Below are 25,248 nucleotides of genomic sequence, written 5' to 3' on the forward strand. Positions count from 1 at the left end.
GCACTTCGCTCACTCCAGTGAGCTTCCGTCCTGCCCTTCAGGCGATTGACCCCCCCGCGACGGCCCAAGCCGAGGTTCGAGTCTCACAGGAGACGCCCTTGCGCGAGTCGCGGGAAACCCCCCCATTCCGGCTGAGCTAAGCTCGCCAAACAGCCCGTGCTGAGCTGTAAAGGCCCTTAAGGCCAACAGCGAGATTCCTTACAAAAAAAAAAAAAAAAAAATTTGAGAAACAATAAACATTTTTTTTATTTTATTTTTACTCACAATACTCTTAACCTAAATTGTAATTGACGTTTATAATTTTCCGCCTTTTCTGCGGCCGCCCTAGCTTTTTCTCTTGTCCGAGGTAGGTGAGACGAGATTCATGCATCCACATGTATAGGTACCAGAGTTTCAGACTAAACTATTCAGATTATTACAGAATTTCATTAATTGTAATATAATTATTGCTATCACTGTTATCGTTATTATATATTTTTGTTATTAATGGCTTACGATGACTGAAATATATTGTTTACATTCCACAAAATTTAGTACCGAGTAAAAACTGTGTGGTAGAGACAGGAAAAAGATGGCGCGTAACGGAAAAATGTGACGCGTAACCGAAAAATGTGAGGTTTTTTTTCAACGTCGATAAAGTTCTTCAGTTTCACTTTAAAAACTTTTATTGATTATAAGCAATATCTAGTTTCTTCGAATCAATAAAAAAAGAAATGATTTCAATCTTTTCGTTGTTATATTTAATTTATAAAGTTTAAATTTGTTACTTTTTTGAGGTGTAAGTTATAACCCTTGGCATTATTATTTATTAGGGCTAGTTTAAAGTTAATTTCACTTAAATACAGTTAAACACGCGAGCGTAAATCTAAAGGTGTAATTAATGATATTATTTAACCGTACATGCACCCAGCTCTGTCATAGTGTTTGTATAAATAAGAAATATTATTATGTATTTATAATTTGTTTTATTCTATATATTTTATCATTTACTTACATTAAAAGATTCTTTTTAATTTCTAACAAACTTTTTCGTAACAAAAACAACTGATTTCATGTAGTCGTAGTAGTCGTATCGTAGAATTTGACGATATTTAAAAAAAAGAAAATTATTCATATAAATGACACAATGTAGTGTACATGAACGTCATGCTTCTAATTTTACATTTACTTCCAGTTCTCAAATCAAGGCCGTAGAACGGAAGAGAAGAACTGGCAATAAACTCTCCGCCACTCTTTTTAATCGTCAAGTCTTTCGTCTTACACAATGTTTGTAAGGAGTTGCAAACATTACAGCATGTTCCGCATGTCATCTTAAGTAATGAATTGTTAATATAATAAAATATATATATTGAGAGGGCGACAGAAAAGTTTATTCTATTAAGTCTCTATTGTCAAATGTCATGTTGTGTTGAGCGCAATAAAAAAATCTTGTAAATGACGTGTCAAATGTCAATATTGGCTTTTGAATTTGAAATTCAAATTCAGAATTTTTCCGTGAAAACTTAATTTTTTCATTATCAAAATGACTGTTTACAATCGTGACGTAATGTCAACAAGACGGTTTCGCACAGACTATGTCTAAAATGTACGACAGATATTGATTAATAGCTTATGGTAACGTAAGTACATGCGGTTGTATCATATTACTTGAGGGATGAATGCAAGACTATATGTTGTAACACGATCTGGCGCCGGCTGCATTGCTTTTGATGCATACCATGCAAAAATCTTTGCGTAAATAAAATCGTGACTGAACTAAACTAGGTACTTACATGTTTACGCCACCGCGGCAAAAATGTAATGCTTAGCAAGTGTGGACAACGTAAACCTAACCTAATCTAAACCTTTTTGGTTTCTAAAGTGATTTGATTTAATAAAAAGTTATCAATTTATATTTTAAGCATCAATAATTTAGGTTTATTGACCACGCTAAGCATTAGTCAAAGTTAAAGTCAAAGTCAAAATTCATTTATTCATATAGGTGAACAAGTACACTTATGAACGTCAAAAAAATTAAATTACTTAATTGTGAATTTACATTTACTGCCAGTTCTCAAATCAAGGGCGTAGAACGGAAGAGAATAACTGGCAATAAACTCTCCGCCACTATTTTTAATCGCCAAGTTTTTTTTACACAATTTTTGTAAGGAGCTGCAACCACTACACCATGTTCCATATGACATAATGAGTAATAAAGAATAATAAAATAAATTAAAAACAAAGATTTGTCCTCTATCAGCAGGAGGCATGGGAGCATGCAAATACATAGTCGAAATAAAATATAACACTGAAGAACCAAAATTTAACGTCGAAGAAAATCCAAGTTTTTAGCATAATGTATAATGTTCGCATGCCTGCGTTCTGCGCATGATTGCACCAGTACATAAACAAAACAATTTCGCATCATTTGTTTCGTGGGGTCACTGACCGCTATTTACATTATGAAACTCCTATGTAACGATTTTAACGTGTAAAATAAATGTCCGTGATCACTGGCTCAACCACAATGATAATATCCTCAGAGATCACAATACAAACATCGTATGGTGTAATGGTTGCAGCTCCTTAAAAACTTGGCGATTAAAAAGAGTGGCGGAGAGTCTATTGCCTGTGATTTGAGAACTGGCAGTAAGTAAATGTAAAATTATAAGCATTTAATATGTATTTCTTTGACGTTTATATGTGTACATTGTGTTACCTACATGAATAAATGATTTTGAATTTTGATGTTTTTTTTTTATAGAAGGGGGGGGGGGCAAACGGGCAGGAGGCTCACCTGATGTTAAGTGATACCGCCGCCCATGGACACTCTCGATGCTAGAGGGCTCGCGAGTGCGTTGCCGGCCTTTTAAGAATAAAGTAAATAAAGTCCCTTCTTAGGAAAGCGGCCAGTTCGCGCGGTTATTATGTTCACTAGCGATGGAGTTAGCGCAATGAGCGGCGCAGGCGCAAGGGTCTAATTGTTGACGAATGACCCACATCTAATACGGAAATTACATTCAGCCGTAGTGAACAGGGAAGTGGGTAGGACGAGTGCGTACTTACTTCGTCGTAAGTACGATGAACATAGTGGACTAAAATTGTAACGGCTAATGGTGACGTGTATCTCACTCCTATATATATTATATTAAGTTTCTCATGTAAATACATTTTTCTTGTAATGAGAAATAAAGTTCTTTAATCATAAGTACCCTGCCCACTACGGCTGAATGCAAATACGGCATGATAATAATGTTAACCGGTCCGTAAAATTGTTTATGTTGTGTTAACCAGAACGCCTGTTAACTGCTCAAAACATAATGAGTCATCGGAAGAAATTACACTAAATACTGTATATTTGATTGTATGTTATAGTTCTATTTAAATACTAGCGGTCAAGACAGACGTTGGCCTGTTTAAAAAAAAGAGTGGCGGAGAGTTTATTGCCAGTTCTTCTCTTGCGTTCTACGCCCTTGATTTGAGAACTGGCAGTAAATGTAAAATTCGAATCGTTTAATTTAATGTATATTTCTTTTTTTATTGACGTTCATAAGTGTACTTGTTTACCTAAATGAATAAAGATATTTTCATTTGATTTGATTTGATTAACGCATAACATCATTAGTTAGAAGAGGATAGCTAATACCGCCCGTAATTTCTACATGACACATTCATATGTAAACTATTTTAAATTGTATATGTATATATATATGCCTTTGTTATATTTCCGTTAGATAATAGATGGGACGCTAATAGCCTATTGTGATAGGACTAAAATAAACTTGTAACGTATATTGCTTACAATAACAAGATTTGACATACCGGAGTCTATTCTGACTTGAATGGGTGTCCATGGGCACCGTAGTCTCGTTTGCCCCCAAATAACAATAAGAATTATTTTCTGTAATGTAAAGCATATTTATTTTAAAATAAATAAATATTCCTTTATGAAAGGCTGGTACTACTCATGCACCCACTAAAATGGATGTCCATGGGCGATATCTACCCTTTTTGGGCGCCCCGTAGTCACGTTTGACACCCTTATGTAAGGCATACTTTTCTCTTATGGTTGGCACTACCCATGCACCCACTAAAATGGGCGTCCCGTAGTCTCCATCCCTTTGCTCCCTATGGCTTTAATTAACATAGACATGAATACATATCATAAAATTATTTCATTGTACCTTATTACTACTATATTATTACAGAATTTCATTTATTGTAATAGAATTATTACTATTATTGATATCGTTCTTATATATTTTTGTTAAAAATGGCTTCGAATCTCTTCGATTTAACCGTAGGACAAGAAAAAGATGGCGCGTAACGGAAAAGTGTGATGCGTAACCGAAAAATGTGACGATAATTTTTTTCCAACGCCGATAAAGGAGTTTCACTTCAAAAAATAGTTAATTTAGTGTAATGTAGAGCGTACTCTTCTCTCAAGGCTGGTACAACCCTCGCAACCACTAAAACGGGTTTAATGCACGATTACTACCATTTATGGGCGTATTCTCTCCCCCCCATCAAAAATTTAATTAGTAAATAAATTTATGATATAATAATTTCTAAAGTTTTGATTTTCTCTATCAGCGAAACAAATTCGTCGTTCACTTTATCGGGAAAATGTATTTGATAAGCTTAGTTATTAGCCACAGGTTTATGGTAACGTCCCTTTTAATAAATTGCTATTGCAATCAATCGTTGATATATGTAATAATAATAATAAAGTGTTTATTCATCTTAAGTACATTTTCATTACTATGTGCAAGATTTGGTAAAAAAACCTGTGCCAGGGTTCCCAGCTCTTTCATAATTAATTTTAAATTCGATAAAATAATTACTTTTTTTTTGTTTTTTTTTTCAATTGTTATCAACACGCCTGTGTGCATGAGTTAGTGTGTGGGTGCAAATGTGTGAGTGAGTGAGTAACGTGCTAAATTAACTGACTTGGTATAACATTAATCTCTCTTTTTAAGGTAGGAGAACTTGACCCATTTTATTTAAACGAACAGACTTCTCGTGCCTTCTACCAGTTTGTGCAGTCTTTTCGCTTCTCTTCTGACATTATGGCTAAAGATGGCATGCTGTTGCTAATAAAGCCTTATGGCCTATGGCCAAAAATCTTACAATGCTCCTAATTCGTATTCCAGTATTCGATTATGTATGTATTTGCGTGTTGTTCTCACGAGTATGTAAGTGCGTGCTCCTATTCCACCATGCCTCCTGCTGATAGAGGACAAATCTTTGTTTTTAATGTATTAATCACATAAGATATTCCTATTTTTAGCAAAACTTATGTTTACATATATTGTCGTACATATTAGATAGAAGATTTTATAAAATTATCAATAGATTTCGTAATATGTATGATGTTGTAGACTTAATAAATAAATAAGATGTCATGTGGAACATCGTGTAATCGTTGCAGGTCCTTACAAAAATTGTTTTAAACAAAAATTAAAAAGAGTGGCGGAAAGTTAAGGTTTTTTTATGTTTTTTAATGATCTTAACTCTAGTTTTTTGTTTAGGAAGCCCGTGATAGCTTCAAAACCTACCAGATTTCCCTTGCACTGTTGTGCTCTTTCTCTTTCACAAATCTGGAAAGATAAAATGTCAAAACGACCAACATTTTATCCTTGCGGTACACCATTGTTTATCCATTGGGTTCAAGTTTACATTTGCTATTTTTAACCATCCTTGATCGATGTTTGTTTATGTACTCCTGATTGGAACCATACTGACCACATAATAATATTAAAATATACATGTCTATGTTTAAAACATATCAAATAGCTTTTTAATTATTTTAAAAACTGGTGTAAGTTATAATCTTAAATTACAGTTAAGCACAGTTGAACTGTCATTATCATACAAAGGTCTATCGAAACTGATCCGACCTACCACGCATAGCTTGTATCGACAGATGGCTATTACAATCCGTCGATTGATTATTGGCACACTTTAATCAATATTTAGATGTCTATCTTAGATGGTCAAACATGTATTGAGATAGGTTATTGGATTTGGGCGTAAGTCGAATTGGTTCGGAAATACTTCAGTGGTCAGCTGGTTCCACATGGTAGTGGCGGCAAAAATGACCTAAATAAGGGTAATATAAGGGTCAGTTATGGAACGACAATGGTTTTGAAGTATTACCAATTTTGAGGCGCGGGAATTTTTATATGAAAAGTATGGATTTTAAGTTAATACCAGATTACGTAAAATGCTATGTGTACTGTATTTCTATAGTGTTAAAGTTCATTTTAGCAACGATGCTCTTTGTTGATTGTTCTCAAACGGAAATTTAACAGGAACAAATTTAATATGACATTCCTAAAACAATATAGTCCTAAACAAACATTTTGTTATAGTATACATGGGTTTTATTATTATATATATATACTTGGGGTATACTTACATATATTTACTTAGGTATTTCAAGAATTAAAAATCTGTTATATCCAGCTGTTAATGATACAATTTTACATGTAATATTTTTACTTAGCCTAACTTTTAAGTACATACCGACATATATGTATAACATTTTACTATGTTACCCTGAAAACTGTTCATCTGTAAGGAATAAAAACCTAATAACTAAATAAATCTAATTCTTCATCTAGTCTCCATAAAAGATGTTAAATTGATTCTAAAACATTTGGTACCAGTTCGCAAGTCAAGGTAGAGCCGGCATGAAGAAATGGCAAGAAACTTTACGTCTTTTTAATCGCCAAGAGTCACACAAAATGTTTGAAGTGGAGCAAATCAATCCCAAAGATGAGGATTATTTAAATATTTGTCCAATTTATATAAAAGTCTATTCTAGTTCTATATAGTTTTTATTGCCTTATATTTAAATATATGTAATAAGGTTATTATATACCACTCCTTCTCGAAATAAAAACTCAGTTGGGTTTCTGCAATAAAAACAGATTCATTTATTTATTTTCTGTTTACAAGATAAAATTACAAAAGACAGTTAGAAATAGTCTTACCTGCAATAAAAACAGAAAACAACATTAAAAGTTTTTACTCCAGGTGATTTACTTATTATTCCTTATTAAAATTAATAACCTTTAAACCAATAATTGAAATCTTCAATGTTCGATATTTTTAGGTTAGAATTCCGACCATCGAGTATTCATGTTTTACCATCGATAACCCGAGTCTATCACTCTGTGCGAAACGCGGCAATTTCAAACATAAAGATGATTAAGTACGTCTCATATAAATGAGAGTCGTTATATTCTTTATAGGTATATATTGTGTGTTTCAGGTGTGCGCAATGTCATCTCGAGAAAGAGTGGCAGAGTCCCTGGCCCTCTCGTACGCAGAAGCTCCGGGCCGGCCTCTCCCTGACGTCATCGTACAACCAGGCCTCTCATATGACGAGGTCCTGCACGATGACTTCAGGTTCGACCTCAACGCCCACGACGTCATGGTCTTCTTGCATATTCAGAAGACCGGGGGAACGTCGTTCGGACGCCATCTTGTGATGGATCTGGATTTGAAGGTAATGTTTAGAAGTTATTTGGTTTCTTATTTATTTTCGTTTTGTATTCGGAAACTTATTTATTCTAAAATAAAGAAGGCGCAACGCAAAGGAATATTATAAGACACCAAACTGACTACATACGCAGTACTCTCCTCTCTTGGTATCGAATAGGTCTGGGCACAATAGATAATAATAATTATTGATTGGAGTATAATAATAATAAAAGCTTTTATCCACTAAACAAATATGTACATTTATTTACATGTGTTTTAATCGCACCAGTCATTAGCAGCCAGTTAGGTCAGGTCTTCCGACATAGGCCTCGTCTTTTTTTTCCATTCGTCTCTTTCACGAGCTGATCATCTCCATTCCGGCTGATCAACGATATTATAAAGTTCAAATAAATACACTAGTGTAATATTTTCATAGACGATTCCAATTGATGAATTGGTGTGAATGATTGTAGCTAAACAAATTCTTTTCAATTAATATGTGGCAATTGGCGATTTTGACATCCAATAATATTAATAAAGAATACCTTCAATTGAAGGTCTACACACCAGGAACCTATCTGCCTTAAAAAAATCAGTGGCGCTACAACCTCTTTAGGTCTTGGCCTCAGATTTCTGAATCTGTTTCATGATTTTTAAATCTAATAGGCAAGTAGGTGATTAGCCTCCAGTGCCTGACACACGTCGTCGACATGGGTCTAAGACATGTCGGTATCCTCACGATGTTTTCCTTCACCGTTGGAGCAAATGTTAAATGCGCACATAGAAAAAACTCAATTGGTGCACAGCCGGAGATCAAACCTACGACCTAAGGTATGAGAGTCGCACGCCGAAGTCTCTAGGCCAACTCTGCCTTTTAGAAATACAATTTTATCGGCCGTGGCAAAAGTTTTCTTTCATATACTTTTCGTCTGTTTATATTAACTTGTGCAAGAGACAGATGGAAGATGAAGTACGTACAATAATTAATCATGCATGCGAGTCTCATCTCTGAGATTGTGGGTTGGAACCCCGTGCACCAATGGACTTTCTATGTGTACATCTAACACCCGTAAGATGAAGAAAAATATCGTCAGGAAACCGGATTAAGACCCAAAAGGTGTCAGGCACAGAACTGATCTCCTAATCCAGACCTAAAAGGCGGTGGCGCCATTGTTTCATTTTGCAAAGTCATCAAGTATTTTATTCTCATATATATTCTTTGGCCATACGACGCATTACGGAACCTTCATCAAGGGGAATGTAAGATGTCAGGTGAGTAAAATTTAAAGGTGAAAAATAGTCAAGGACGTGACCTGACTTCTAGTGTGGTTATGAGAAATCAGGAAATGAGTGTATCAACCCTAAGTTGAATTGGTTCGGAAATACTTCAATGATCGAATGTGTATTTAATTATGAATATAATCGATATCTATTGATTATGATTAAAATAATTTGGTTTTTAGTTCAACCTGCGTGCAATGACACAGCGAGAATGAAAATGGCTTCTAAGAACGCGCGTCACGCTTTTCACAGACGATATTTTCTTAGGAAAATTATTATACACGTATTTTTATAATATCCTTCCAGAGTTTACTATTTTCTATGACGAAGTTTTGTGGCGATGTTTAGGACACAGTAATAATAATCAGTGATGCTTTTGAGGTCTAGTCCTCAGATTTCTGTATCTGTTTCTGGCTGTCTTTTGATAACAAGAACTGCGGCATCGACTCCCGATCAATTCCCTAAAAAATACGATCTCCAACTATTCAAAGGCAGGCACCGCACCAACTAAAAATGGGTGTCCTTATCACTTATTGCTCCAAGTGGATACTTGGAGCAATAATAATGGTATTTATGTATAGTTGGATAACAGAACATGGATTTATATCCATGTTTGAGGCCAGAAACATTAAGTCATGTTAACTGTTCCGTAGTAGGGGTTTTTAAAAATCGTTTTTCCATTGTTCTTGTTCTTGAGTTGGGAACTGTGACCCATATTGGTTACGAAATGTTTTAAGTATTCATGAAAGCATGGCGTTAAATATGGGTACTTTTTATGTTTAAAACATATCAAATAGCTTTTTTAATTATTTTATAAACTGGCGTAACTTAAATCTTAAGATAGGAGATTGGCACAGTTGAACTGTCACATTCATACAAAGGTCTAAAATGTTTAAAAAATGTTTACAGGGGTGGCTCCGGGCATACAGATTTGTTAAAATCTAAGGTCTATCGACATACCTACACCGATCCGACCTACCATGGGTAGCTTGTATCGACAGATGGCGATTATAATCCGTCAATTGGTCATTGGTACACTTTTATCAATGATGAAATATGGTCAAAAAAGGATTGAGATAGGTTATTGGGTTTGGGCGTAAATCACCCTCCTTGCCAAGGCACTTTGTTGGGTCCACATTTTATTAAACTGTTTAAGTTTGATATTTTTTTTAAAGTTTAAAACATGATGTTGAATACGGTTTCTTTTATCTTTAATCTTTAATATTCACATACGCAAATAGTCACGGATATCTCTGGGCTTTTGTTTCGATTCCCTGAAACGCGAAGATTTGAATTTTAATGCTCATCTCGTGTGCGAAACACGTAAAACAAACAATGATGGTGAAGATTTTTTTGTTCGTTTCCGTTCTAAGATACGTTGGGCAATATTCGAGAACTTTTTTTGGTTAATAGCGGTTCTATTTAAAAAAGTTTTCTTGGAGCTTTGAAAGTGCTAAAACTTTACTGAAGAAGAGCGGCCCTTCTGTTCTGTTAAGTGGAATATGTTAGCTGTTTCTAACAGTGCTCTTTTTTCTGAGACTTTCTTCCTTTAACATTGTTGTAGTTATACTTGTCACCAGTATCATACTCGAAAGGTAATCTAAGCGTACGACCAACCATCCTCTAAAAGATTAACTTCTTACACGGAAATTCTACTATATAATTCTACTATATTATATATTTAACTTTCAAGCGAAATTAGATAATTATTACTGAATTAATTAAAACTCTCCTTCAACGTAAATTAATCCCAAAGCTTTTTACAAACTTGACGAATATTCAAATGATCCTAATTCACCAAATGAAAAATAGCACCGACCAGTAATTTGTTACATTTTAAACATATTAAATAAAGAATTTCTTATGTCGGATATAAGAAATTCTTGTTCAGCTTTTTGAAGTTTTTCTTTAGACGCGATGAAGAAAAATGATGAGAGTGAATTTTTACGACGCGCACACTAACACCTAAATTCGACATCGTAAAGTTAGGTCTAGGTGGCATGGAAAACGATAACTATGTTCAAGTTGTATATTCTAGTATTTTTATATTTACAACACGTGTGTCGTAACAATTAAACAGTGTGAATAAATAAATATTATTTTGGTGTTTTTAAATCAATTTCATATACGTCGATTATAGTACTTACTAGTAATTATTTATTAAATAAAATCTTGATTAATTTTGATATTTATTGTCAATCACTACTGCATTTTAGTTATTTTTTTCCATACGCCAAAGTAGTACATAGCTTCTAACAAGTACATAAGTACTGTACATAAGTGTACATAATAACTCTTTTTTTTACTTCATTTTTGAGCAAGTACTGTTATTGTATTCCCTCTAGAGTTTTGTTAGCTTTGTAAATTCATCTGAGATTTCGCTCCAATACACTTCCCATGTCTCATTTCTACAGCCTCTAGTCTAGGTTACTAAATAATAACTAATATTTTAAATTTCTTAAGTAACTATTACCCGGTCTTTTTGTGGTATAAGGTCTATAATTAGGGAGTGAATTAGGGTGGAAAAAGTTGGAAGAGGGCCTCTGACGACCAGGGGAGTAGTAGCATCTTAGAGTAGTAGTTTCTTGCCAGTTCTTCTTGCCCGATCTACGGACTTTATTGTCGAACTGGTAGTAAATGTAATTTAGAATTAATTCAACTACTTTTCTGATGTTCATAAGTGTACTTGTTTACGTATATGAAAAAAAATATTTTGAGATTCACTTTGAATATGCGTACACCAGCATCTTATACGACGCTTCCGGTATAACAAAAGATATATTATTCAAACCACTCATCACACACCTGATCAAATTCTTAAGTAAATAAAAAAATGAGAACAATAGGTATTTTAAATATTGCATCTGAATTGTTGCCCTATTGTGTGCAGACGTGGGAGTTATACAACATGCGACTCTCACCACTGGGGTTGTAGGTTCGATCCCTGGCTGTGAACTAATGGGTTTTTGATGTGCACTTTTACATTCGCTCGTAAAAGCGAAACTTTTAAATTCCCTCGCTCGCCGATGATGAAACTGGGCTGCAGGTTTGTCCTAACAACTTATCTGAACAAAAAAAATATCTCTCCATGGTAAATGTAGTAGAAGATGCAGACCCCACATCTCTACGCCAAGAGAACGAGCTGACGAAGTGACTTGTTGTAGACGATGCTGGTTTCCTGATAATGGAATGTTTAATATGCTTGGAAAAGCACGTGCAGACATGACTTATTGTATCATAAAGGGTGTAGATGCTTCAAAGGAATTTATGTGCTCCAGCCACTTGATTAAAATGAAATTAACTAATTTATCGGATCTTGAACTTATCCAAGTGCAATTTACCAATAAATCAATCAGGCATTCACAATAGTGTTGTACGGTCTGCATCCTTACTTGCAAAAGACCACATTTTGTACCAGGCATCCAGGACAGTGCTAGAGATTTTATTACTGATAATGTGCGATTGAATTGCTTATGAAGGATTCTGGGAGTTTACAAGATTAAACTCTTGGTTTAAATGGCAACAGTTTTAGGAATACAGTATATTTTTTTAAATATATTGATACCAACACTCGGCACACTGATACATTGGTAAAAGAACTGCCATATAGAATTTATTATCTGACTAGTACTACTAACTGACTGGGAACCGTCAAGACCAAAGCCTCAAAAAACTTTTGGAACCTTCTTTCTTTTCCTTTCTGGAAAAACTAAACGATTTTAAAGTTTGTAGGAACCATTATCCAGACCTAGTTCGTTTGGATATCGATAGACTTTATTGCCAGTTCCTCTCAACCCTTCTACGCCCTTGATTTGAGATCTTTAATGTGAATGTAAAATTAGAAATATTTAATGTTTTTTGACGTTCGTAAGTGTAAGTAAGTGTACATTGTGTTACCTAAATGAATAAATGAGTTTTGACTTTGACTTGGGAAATTCGCGTGTTTGTTTTTTATTAATTTCGCCAGTACTAGATAATTAATGTTTTGGAATTGCTTAGCACTCTTTTTAAATTAGCAGTGACCCTTGTAATGTGAATGTTGTGTATGTGTGCGTGTTGTGAAACACAAGCCTTTCTTTAATTGCTGTCAAGTGTCAAGCCATTTGAAAATTTACGCAATATCGCAAAGCGACTATAAAATTGCATTTTCTTTGCAGAGGCCGTGTAACTGTCAACGAGCGAGAAAACGTTGCCATTGTTTTCGACCGCACAGCAACGAGATATGGTTGTTTTCGAGATACTCCACCGGTTGGAAGTGAGTATCTTTTGTTTTAACACGCCAGTTGAGGCGTTAAAATCCGTTATTTTAAGTAAATAATCTATGAATAGAAATTTCAATGTGAAAGCTCGCCTTATTATTTTGATTGCTTTAACGACACAACAACACTAAAGCAATTCAGCATATATATTCTATACTGTTCATATTTCATCATTTTATTAGTATGTAAGTCGTACTTATATATAATTTCCAAAAAACACAATTTATAAAAAAATAAAAATACCGAGCAAAGCTCGGCCATCCATTTTGAATTTTTGAATTTTATATATTCCGAAATCTACTGATAGTTTTATAAAATCTTCTATCTATGTACGACAATATATGTAAACATAAGTTTTGCAAAAAATAGGAATTAATAAATAAAAAATAAATAAATAAACAAAATAAGATAAATACACAATAAAATTAAATTACCAAGAATTTTGGTACTTAAAGCATAGAAAAAAAATCATCAGCAAAACAGGGAATGTTCGAGAAAGGCACCCAACAATGCTTTGTCTAAAACCGATCAAGGCGTGGTTCCTTACGAACTTCGCTCCAGTGAGCTTCCGAAATGCCCTACAGATGATGGACCATCTCATGACTACCCTGCTAGCTGAGGTCCCTTTCGCTTGCGGGAAAAAGCTGATTCCCGAGAGTGAAGCAGCCCGAGCTGTCTGCCAACTCCCTGAACTGTCAAGGCCCAACAGGCCAACACCAAGAATCCCCAAAAAATATAATTCTACACGTATCTGCCCACTGAATGAAAAATAATGAATTTAATGTGTCGGAAAATATAGACTACCCTCAAAATTTATAAAAACTATTTCGATCATCGATCAGACCATGACATCAGGCCAGCAGCGTGAATCCTAAAAAAATAATAATTTTATACGTAGCTGGCCACAGAATTAAGAATAATGAATTAAATGCGTCCAAAAATATAGACTACCCTCAAAGTTTATAAAATCGATTACGAACGATGATCAGACTCTTTCGACATGCACAAAGATATCATTTTTTTATGGGTCGTGGATTTCAAGGGCACGGCTAACTAAAGATTTAACGCCAGATAATAAAGGTAGCCTCAAAACTTTGGTTGGTGTTTAGCTCAAATAATAAAATATATCGCAATATCGAGACAATGAAAACTTTTGGATATCGGATTTCAGCGCACGGCTAGATTCTGAGACGTTTAGTTTCTGTCGTTTACATACATTTTGAAAAGCTCAAAAGCTTTCATATTTGTATATCTTTTCGATACATTGAGTTTAGTTCGAAATACTCCCGCGCTACCAATATACCATAAAACGGATCGTCCTGTTGAAGATAACATTTCTGAGTAGTTTTTGCTACAAGTTTTTATAATGCAAACATGTGTCTCATCCTACGTGGGGTGACTACAGTAATAAATTAAACCATAAAATGCTTTTTCATTCACTAAAGGATTTAAGATAATTGGCTTTTGATTTCAGAATTCAGTATTCTTTCGAAAAATTAAAACTATCCATATTGTTTACTTACTCGAGCCAGTGAACTTTTCGCTTAACAATCAATGCCACGTTGTTAGCTGAACTTATAACTTAAGGTAAATACCAGGGATGTTATGGAGCTTCGTAACCGTAATCAAAACGATCGGATATCCGAAATAAAGATATATCCGTATCCGTATCACAACTTCCGGATAGTTTCGGATAAGGGCGGAGTCTAAAATCTAGATTTTACATGTTTCGACAGGTTATTGTTAATGGTTTCATAACTAACAAAAATAATTAAAAAGAAAACATTTAATATATTATAAGTTAATATGTGCAATATATAAAGCTAAATGTTTTTGCAAAGCTATTAAATTTATGGACTTATTTTAATAGATAAAACTGAGGATATAATAATTACTTGCCTATATATGACCGATTATAATACCAACTGATTATCTAGACTTAAATAAATTTTCTTAACTTAAACTTAAGTAACTTTTTTTTGCTTTCTTGAGTTATAAGTCGAAAAAAGCTGCCTCTATTTTATGTAATAAGATATTAATGATACATGTCTTCAAATGGATTTAAAAATATAACGTTAAATCATTGGTAGTATTGGAATTTGTAGACCGTTTTAAAATCGTAGTGGACTCGGTCTATATGAATAAAGATATATTATAACCTAATAAAGAAAAAGCTTCAAGAGCCTACCAACTCTTAACCAGGCCGGCAACGCACTTGCGACTCCTCTGACGATGTGAGTGTCTATGAGCGGCGGTAACACTTAAATTCAGGTGAGCCTATGCCCCCCTGTTAAAAATAATAATAATGACAATTCACCAAGTCATAGGCAATTGGTGTCCAACTTGTAGATTACATCAGACTGGCGCCGGTCAAATTTGGACATGCAAATGCGCCGAATTTGACTAAGTATTCAAAGCACCTCCATTGTTCTTGGCCTTGGATTAAAGCCATAAAACGCGAGATGAATTAATTTAAACTTGATTGATTGTCAAAACAGCAGACAATTATTTAACTAAAACCTTGAGAATTAAATCTAATTGCACCCTTTATATAGAAGCGTTTCCGTCTCTTTCTTACAAATTGTGTTTAGCTGTGATGAAAAGAGACAGATGTATAGTCAAGTAGAATCCATCACACAGTATTATTAAAATTGTTGAGAGTTTTTTATCGAAATATATAATTTTAGGGTAAAACTCTTGAAGCACAAAATATACATTATATGTGTACTATATGTGGAGCTTAGAGGAGATCCTTTAAGCTCGCACTAAAACAACACAGGAAAAAAATGATGAAATTAAAAAAAACAACTGATGGTACATGGCAGAGAGTGGAACAGTGAAGATAGGCGGGAATTGGTAAGGCCTTTGCCACTCAGATAAATAAAAATAATGAGATGAATGTGTTGTGTGTGTAAAAGTATGTGAAACAAAAGCCTATTATTGAGTATTTATTGAATAGAGCCAGTCGTGAGACTGATGTTATCAGTCACTTATAATTCATCGCCAGTCACAATAGTTGACCGTGGTTGACACAAATTTCAATGAGATAAAAACAAATGGCGCTACCACCTTTTAGTTCTGGGCATGTCTGAAATCATTTCTAGATTCAATCTTCTGTGCCTGACACACACGACGACTTTTTGGATCCAAGGCATTCCGGTTTCCTCACCATGTTTTCCTTGCCGTACTTAATACAAATCCTGCTAATAGTATTATCTTTTATTAACATAACTTTAACACATTTAAAGCAAACACTTTTTTAACTCCGGGGAAATACAGATAACACAACATTTTCTACAGCTGTGATACTTTTTTTACATTCAACACCTTTTGTCTTCAGTCACCACGCACGCTGTAAAGCACGCGAAACGTCGGTTAAATTTAAAATTATGTGTAAATAATTATAAGTTTACAATAATACAGAACTTCAATCCGTTAAAAAAGTGTTTTCTTTAAATCCTGCTAATGCACAGCCGGGGTTCAATGATCTCAAGAGGGAGTGTTACTCCTCAGATGTGAGCCTTTTTTATTTTATGTAACACGGCAGGGGCAGGATTCTCACCTGATGTTAAGTAAGAAACTGCCCATGGACTCATGGACGACATGGACAAAGGGAGTGAGTGAGATAGTCGCGAAGTTCTTGAAGGGCCCTAAGTCAAATTGGTTCGGAAATACTTCAATGGGTAGCTGGTTGGTTGGTTGGTGTTGAATCAGATATAATTAGTGTTCCTACTCTGCGCAAAGTGTATTGACAGGGAGTTAAACTATAACTCTAAGGGTCTGTTTCATAATGTCCGGATAAAATCCAAATTAGCTATTTATCTCTTATTGGTAGGATAAAAACTATTGTTGCGTTTCACGACTCAGGTGAAAGTAGTTTAGTCAGTCAGGTAGCGCGAAATTTCTTCGAAACTTTAATCTTCCGAATAATTTATGTGTTGCGTAGCCATTTGGTACTTTATCCATACATTGTGAAACAGACCCTAAATTTAATATTAATAATAATTTATTTCAAGTTTGTTTCACAGGAAAAGCTAATATCTAATTGCGCTAGTTATATAAACATAATTAATCAGGTTTATCTGACGCTGAACTAGGTGTGAACCTGTATTTCAGTCTACAGTGCCTAACCCCTTAAATATATCAGACAAAAACACTAGCATCAAGTACATAACTCATAATAATAATGGATCAATAGACTGGGAAGTCTTGTTTGATATAATCAGTTATTAGTGTAAAATTATCTATTCTGGATAGGTCTAAGGCACCCATTGTAGTAAAGGGACAAGAACATTTGTTATCATATGTTTGAATTCTTTCAATGCCCCGTTTGTTTAGAGGGTAATAAAGCATATGTCATTAGGACAAAGGGTCTTTAAGGGAATTGAGAGCGGTTAAGAAACTGTCAAAGTATGAGCGGAACTTTTATTTAACCTAAATTAAGAATTATATGGAAGAGATGGATGGATCCGAAAAGTAGAAAGGTGTCAGACACAGGATGCCTATCAATTGTCTACTATTGACAAACGATCATGAGACTGATACAGAAATCTGAGGCCTAGACCTTAAAAAAAAAATATGTGGCACTATACATTGTTTTTTAGAGACTATCGAATAGTTGTCGATATAGGCCAACAAAATAACTGATCTGACTTTGACGTTTTTAATTTATATGTGATATAATGACAGCTGACAGCTTCGGTTTACCGCGCGAATACGAGCCAGTGTTAAACGAAATGGTTTGAATGATTTTCTTACCCTTATGATAAGGGTGAAGATTATTTTATTCATTTATACTTTTTTTACGCCTTTCTTTACGATAGGTAGATACTACAGATCTTCACTTTCTGGTCCTGACAGACCTTTTGGTTCATCGACTTTCAAGACATGCATGCTAATCGGCTACGGGAACTTTTCACCAGTCCCTGAGATGTTTTAATTCATTTTATTTGCCCCCAATATATTATTAATTTAATAACATAACGTTCGCAAAGATTTGTAAATTTTCTATTGTTAAATTTTAAAGCCGGATGTGAACGACGTGTTTTTAAATATTTAAAAATTAAGACAATTTAAAATCTAACATCGTTCGTAATTGGTTATACGTGATGAGAAATCATATTGACTGTTAAGAACTTAATTTTTTATAAAAAAAACTGTATAGTCTGTCTGTTTAGAAGTTGACATGAGAATTTATTATATTGAAAAGGATTATAGATTAATAAAACCTTAATCATCTTTAAAGTGAAAAAAATAATGTAGTTTTAATTTATTATTATTTTAAAATATAAATGGAACCTCACTGAAAGCCTGAAAGGGTCTGGACTCTGGACTCCAGCTGCTGCGGGAATAGGATATTTCCCGTATCTATGAATGGAGCAAGGGTCCATTATCATCTACAATTTATGAGGTGTTTTTAGTTTTACCTTAGTCAATAGTCTGATGACTGATCTTGCTATGGCCCATGACGCGTGGTCTTCGGATCTGTATTCTATTGAGAGCAAATTTGGGTCTGATCAAGTCATTTCCAATTCGGTATGGGTTATAATTTTTTTTTTAAAAGGAATCTCGCTGTTGGCCTTTACAGCTCAGCACGGGCTGTTTCGGCGAGCTTAGCTCAGCCGGAAAGGGGGGGTTTCCCGTGACTCGCGCAAGGGCGTCTCCTGTGAGACTCAAACCTCGGCTTGGGCCGTCGCGGGGTGGTCAATCGCCTGAAGGGCAGGACGGAAGCTCACTGGAGTGAGCGAAGTGCGAAATAGAGGTCCTCGCCTTCTCCGGTGAAGGCGGTTTTTAACCCTACTCTGTTTATTGCTATTATTATTGGCCGCGCGGGCGGCTTTTAATTTATCGTTTGCTACTGTGATTGGATCATCCGGATCCGTTAATATGTGTCGGGGCCTCCTGCGAGCCTTTTTAGTCGGGAAGGGGTAGTAATTGATGCCTTTATGCACCAATGGGTTGGTATGGTGTTTAGCCTTGTTGAAGTGGCGTTTAGACGACAACTTCATCCATTGGGCTATGGTAGGAAGCTCCAGGTCATAATGGAGATATGGGTTATAAAGCAAATTACATCAGTTATACGTCTTCAATTACATATTTCGTAAGTGCGTTTTAATAATATACGAACTATATAGCGCCATCTATTGGTGAATAATTGTCATCACAGCGTAAAGACAATTCGATAGACACAAAAGTGGCATCGTTAACGACAGATTTAGTTTAAGTACTTATTACACTTAATGGCCGTCTATGAGTAGGTTAATTTTCTAGCATCGACCTCCCAAGCCGCTCGACGGGCGGTCGTTTAACAATCGCGTGTTTGTATAATGAATAAGATAATATCTGAACTAGAATAATAGTAAAAATCTTTACTTATATTAAAGTTGATATGGGAATGGGAACTAAGTGTTCAAAAATTTGTATGTTTAAGCTTAATTTGAAAGTTTTTTTGATACAACAGGGGGCAAACGTGATACCGCCGCCCATGGACACTCTCAATGCCAGAGGGATCGCAAGTGCGTTGCCGGCCTTTTATAAATTGGTACACTCTTTTCTTAAAAGACCCTAAGTTGGACACTCTCAATGCCAGAGGGCTTGCAAGTGCGTTGCCGGCCTTTTACAAATTAGTACGCCCTTTTCTTGAACCCTAAGTCGAATTGGTTCGGAGATACTTCAGTGGGCAGCTGGTTCCACAAAATGGTGGTGCGCGACAAAAACTGCCTTGAAAAACACGCAGTTTTAAGTTTGAATGCTCAAATTCGACACAAGATTTATGTCGAATTTGAGCATTTGATGCCAAGTCTTCTGTACTTACAGTGTTATTTTTTTTTTTTTTTTTTTGTATTTTAAAATTGTTTTGAGATCGGTTCTGTTTAAGCTTACAAGACATAGACATAAAAAAAGTACACAAGAATCACGATAATTTCGATGTATATCTTTTAGTTATATACATACTAGCTGACCTGGCGAACTTTGTTCCGCCTTAATGGCAATAAATAAGCAGTTTGGGTTTTTTTATTGGAAAAAATACAAAAAAATTAAATACCTACATTAATCATTCATTATTATTTCTGTATTTTAGTACATAGGTTCCTCTTCCCTTAAGTACCTTGTGATACACATTTTTTCATTTTTTGTTTTATTATCAGGCGCAAAAACAAACAACGCTGATGGTCTTCCGACCCGTGAACATGCCACGTATAATTGACCATGGGAAAAACATGAATGTTCTAGATTTAAACCACAAACTTTTAAGGATTGGCCTTGTGATTTGTTGATGGTCATGGCAAATGCAAGACGTATCGGAAATTGAAGTCTTTTAAATTCAAACGGCATATCGGTTGGGATCATCGGGATCCTCGGAATAAGAACTTCCTCACCTTTGAATTTTCCTATCATTATCGTAGCGTAAATTACATTGTTCTTCAATTTTCTAACCACCAAACGCATACCATTATGTAGTTCAGGTCATCTACATCTTTATTCTTTTTCTTCTTTTTTATCAGTAAGCAATGTAACTCTCATGTTTGTTGTCAGCTGCAGTTTCGTCACATAGCGCCATAGATTTGACGATTTGAGGCAAGCGTTTATTTCGTCGACAGCCGTAGATCTTGGAATTACTGGCAGTATTTGGCGGAAATCGCCAGACAGTAAAATCATTGCTCCTCCAAAACATCTCGATTCATTGCGTAAATCTTTTAATGTTCGGTTAAGTGCTTCCAATGCACGTTTATGCGCCATTGTGCATTCGTCCCAGATGATGATTTTCGATGCCGCTAAAACTTTGGCCATTGCTGAGTGTTTTGCAATATTACACGTTGGTTCTCCAATAGTTTGAAGATTTAACGGTAATTTTAATTCTGAATGAGCCGTACGGCATCCTTCTAACAATGTGGCTGCTATTTCAGAAGAAGCAACTGCAACCGCTATGTTGGATCTCACCCGAACAGTTGCTAAAACTAATGACATGAGGAATGTCTTGCCAGTTCCACCAAGGGCATCTAGGAAATATAAACCACCATTTTCATCATCGTTTGCCTTCATTAAAGTATCATAAACTTCCTTTTGTTGGTATTTCAACAGGGGTACATTCGTTTGAACTACTAAATCTAATTCCTGGTGATCATATTCACGTTCCCGTTCCAATACTCGATTAAATGCGTCATTCGACAACAACAACAAATAGAAACATTCATCATTCTTTGGATGAACTGTATACATACGACAATACCGAGTTTTATAGTTCTCTTCACTGTTTATACGAATGGGCAATAGCACTATCATTATAATTAAATTGTAAATTGTAAAAATAATTAAACGTATTTATTTAATAGAAATATTTTGAATATTGATTTCTTACAAATATCAAATTGTCATATATACGTCATTACATAGCTGTCATTATACGTCAATTACATAGCTATCATTTGCGTTTTATTATTCCAAGTCTGATTCTTATTTGTTATACCACTTTTTATAGTGACTGACGTTTCATGTCAAGTCCCACGGGAACGCTGTCGAACGGGATAAAAAGTATCCTATGTCCGTCTCCTGGCTCTAAGCTACCTCCATACCAATTTTCACTCAAATATGTTCTTTCGTTCTTGAGTTATAAGTGGTGTAACTAACACGACTTTCTTTTATATATATAGATAGTTTGGTTGATTTCCTTTCTATAATCGCTTGTCAACGTGATTAAAATCTCGATTATTAATCGCCTTAAGTTTTTGTTCGAGTTATTATCGATAAGGAAGCTGTTTTAATTTTTTACAAAGCTTTTGTGTCCACAGATTATATCTTGATTGTTGCCAAACTCGTGCCTGACACAATTATATTTGTCACGGTTAGACACATTTTTTTTTATAGAACCGGGGGCAAACGCGCAGGAGGCTCACCTGATGTTAAGTGATACCGCCGCCCATGGACACTCTCAATGCCAGAGGGCTCGCGAGTGCGTTGCCGACCTTTTAAGAATTGGTAATTTGATAGAAAGAGACGAATGCCAGAGCGTTTAAATAAACTTTTATAATCAACTATTATATCTCTGACCTATGGACCAGATAAACTTAAACCAAAGATTGAAAGCTTTCCAGGGCTTGTTTTACTTACTCCTCTGGCTCTGCAACACAAAAAGTGTCTTCGTCGTCGAAATGAGGCCAGCGCCTAAATTATTTTAGATTACAAAACACACAACACTAACACTGCATTTTTGGTATTGCCACTTCTGTTTTATGGCATAGTATCTAAGTATAACTGTTGCTTTTCGTCTTAATTTTTCGCTATTTTAAAGTATCCTTCTTATTTTTAAAACGCTTTTTAACTATTTACCAAAACCTTCAGCGGAAAATGTTCTGTCAATATTGTTCACTGTATAAAAATCCGTTCTGTAATATTTGTGTTTGTCGTGTTCAAATGCGCGCACATTTTATATTTAAAGTAGTTCATCGATTCCCAACAGATGTTCCGTGGGAATCTTGTCCCAATAATTGCTAGTAATAATTCTTAGGATTATTATGGATTATATTATATTTTTTTTGTAACATCTGAGATGTTTTTATATCTCGGTTAACAACTGTCCTGAATCCAGCGGAGACAAGCCCATATACGACAATAACGACAGCTGTGATCCTGGTGCTCAGTGATATGACTTGTGAAATGGCAGGGGCCAAGAGTCACAGGATCGAGAGGCTGACCTATTCCCAGATGGACCACTACCTGCCCTAGGGAAAGCTGTCTTCCTTGGGTAGAATGCCTAGTGCATTTCCACCTCATAAAAAAAAGGGAAAGCTTTCTTTATATTCAGTCATATTGCTTTGTAGAATAATAAAAGAGTGTCACTAGGATTTCGTCTACGAAGGGAGAACTTCCACTAAGACTTGTATCGATCGAGTTTCGAGTTTCAGAAATGAGACTTAATGCTAAGTCTGAGAGAAGAGCGTACATACGAAAATTGACATAGAGTTTATAGAGTAGACCATAAGAGTTTCATCATCAGACGTCGCGGCAGAATACGAAATTCTGCCTGTATCTCGACGTCTGTGGTTGCAGAACTGAGCGGTTTTTAAGGCAGTCTTTGCTCACATGTGGAACTAGCTGCGTTCCGAAATATTTCCTAACCAATTCGACTTAGAGTCCGGAACTGGCGAGTCCTCTTGTAATGAGATATTGCAGTATTAACATTAGCCTGCCCGTTTGCTTGTTATGTAAAGAAAGCTGTCTCCTATCTGTATCTATGTCTGCCGTATGTCAAAGTTCAATAAATTTTTGACGGAAAAAGCTTTGTGTTCGTCTAATGTCGGTGGTTTCAGCTGTCTTAATTCTAAACTCATTACTACAAGTGTAAAAATGTTTATATCTACAACACCCGTGGTTTATGGTAAGCGGAAGTGTCGTAACAACACGTCCCAACGAGCCCTTCAATACGTGATAGCCATTTCCGGTCTGGAACAATCTCACGGTAATGTACTATTAATGTGAATAGAGAGTTATGTGATTATATTATTTATACCTTCCCAAAGCCATAGGAAGAGAGATGAGAGATGATAATTTTATATTTATTAACACCTTGTTGGAAGTATACAAAAATCCAGTATAATTAAAATAGTATTTTTACTTTCATGGCAACTGTGAACTTTTTTTTAGATAAGACATAATATATATTATGCTGTCTCCGACACTATCGATATATTATGTTAGCAGAGTGAATTCACAGTAGCGATATTATGTATATTATGTGTTTAATATTATATATGTACTTTATTATATTTTATTAAATGATTCTCGACATTATCGTATTGGCATAGTCTGTAAGGATAATGTATGTATTTTTGTAATAAATAAAATTATACAAACCTAATGGAACAAAACAACTAAAACAACGCACTCGCGAGCCCTCTGGCATTGAATGTCCATGGGCGGCGGTATCACTTAACATCAGGTGAGCCTCCTGCCCGTTTGCCCCCGTTCTATGAAAAAAAACATATGTTAAAAGTCCATATATTATTTTTACGTTCCCAAAGACATAGATATCTCTACAATCCTGACCTTACTTCATCCATCATGCCGTGTTGGTTATCAGTACTCTAGTATGTCCTGGATTTGGTTCAGATACGAGGCCTGTCTTACCTGATTATTGCCTTTCAATTACAAATACGAATTAATAGAACGCACAAATTTGCTTACCTTATTTTGTCGGTATAAACACGTCACCAAATTTTCGGTAGATTTATCGAATATATCTTATATCTTTAAACTAGCAATTCTTGTATATATATATAATTGCAATCTTGGAATCGGCTTCAACGATTTTCATGAAATTTAGTATACGGGGGGTTTCGGGGGCGATAAATCGAATCGAGGAATCATTTCTAGAAAATGTCATTTTATTTGTGTTTTATCAATATATAAAATTGCTCGTTTAAAGATGTCAGTCAAATAATTATAATAATTATTCGATAATTATATTCATATTTCATAATTTTATTACTTAGTATGTAATTCGTACTTAAATAAAATTTTCAAAAAATACGATTTATAAAAAAAATCATCAGGACAGTCAAAAGGTCATCCAGGTCCCTAATACGTCATCGAATTTTGACAGCTAGAACGTATAGATTTCCTTTCAGTTGTCTATACATAAATTCATTCAATTCATACAGATGTCAAGTGCTATAATTTGTTTGTTTGATGCTATAGTTTGTCTATGGTTGTATTGAGATATATAAATAGAACCATAGACGGGAACAAATATACCGCTTGTCATTTCGCATTACATCATCATGACAGTTTATTAGTTTGATAAGCTATTTAGAACCAAGAAATTAATCGGTCAATGACTCGGTCATTGTTGCATATGTTTATAATCGTAATATATGTACATATAGACGATTTATGTAATATATACAAAATTGTCTAAAAAACATTTAAATTGCAAGCGTAAATGACGACTCATTAAAGGACCGGAAGTTCTTAGACCCATTTGACAACAAGTGTGTCAAAGGCTGATCATCTTGCTTATTAGAAAAGAAGCAAATGCTCTCGAAAATTCTTAAAAGGCCGGCACCGCACTCGCGAGCCCTCAGGCGTTGAGAGTGGGCGGCGGTATTTTAAACAAAAACAAAAAAAAACTTAACATCAGGTGAGCCTCCTGCCCGTGCCCCCTGTTCTATAAAAAAATCCTAATTTATTAAAAATCGAGGTAGTGTTGGCCTTGGCTTCAGTATGTGACTCCTTCATCATC

General features: G+C 35.1%; 1 protein-coding gene across 1 annotated transcript in view; it reads left to right on the forward strand.

The window, feature by feature from the left end:
- Window positions 1-25,248, forward strand: part of LOC111001395 (heparan-sulfate 6-O-sulfotransferase 2) — an 86,901-nt gene that overhangs the window by 13,878 nt on the left and 47,775 nt on the right. Inside the window, exons 2-3 of the mRNA XM_045633543.1 lie at window positions 7,259-7,495; window positions 12,909-13,006. Of these exons, the coding sequence (XP_045489499.1) occupies window positions 7,259-7,495; window positions 12,909-13,006 (335 nt within the window). The remainder of the gene's footprint in view (window positions 1-7,258; window positions 7,496-12,908; window positions 13,007-25,248) is intronic.

The sequence above is a fragment of the Pieris rapae genome, chromosome 23, assembly GCF_905147795.1.
Source record: "Pieris rapae chromosome 23, ilPieRapa1.1, whole genome shotgun sequence".
Taxonomy (NCBI): Eukaryota; Metazoa; Arthropoda; class Insecta; order Lepidoptera; family Pieridae; genus Pieris; species Pieris rapae.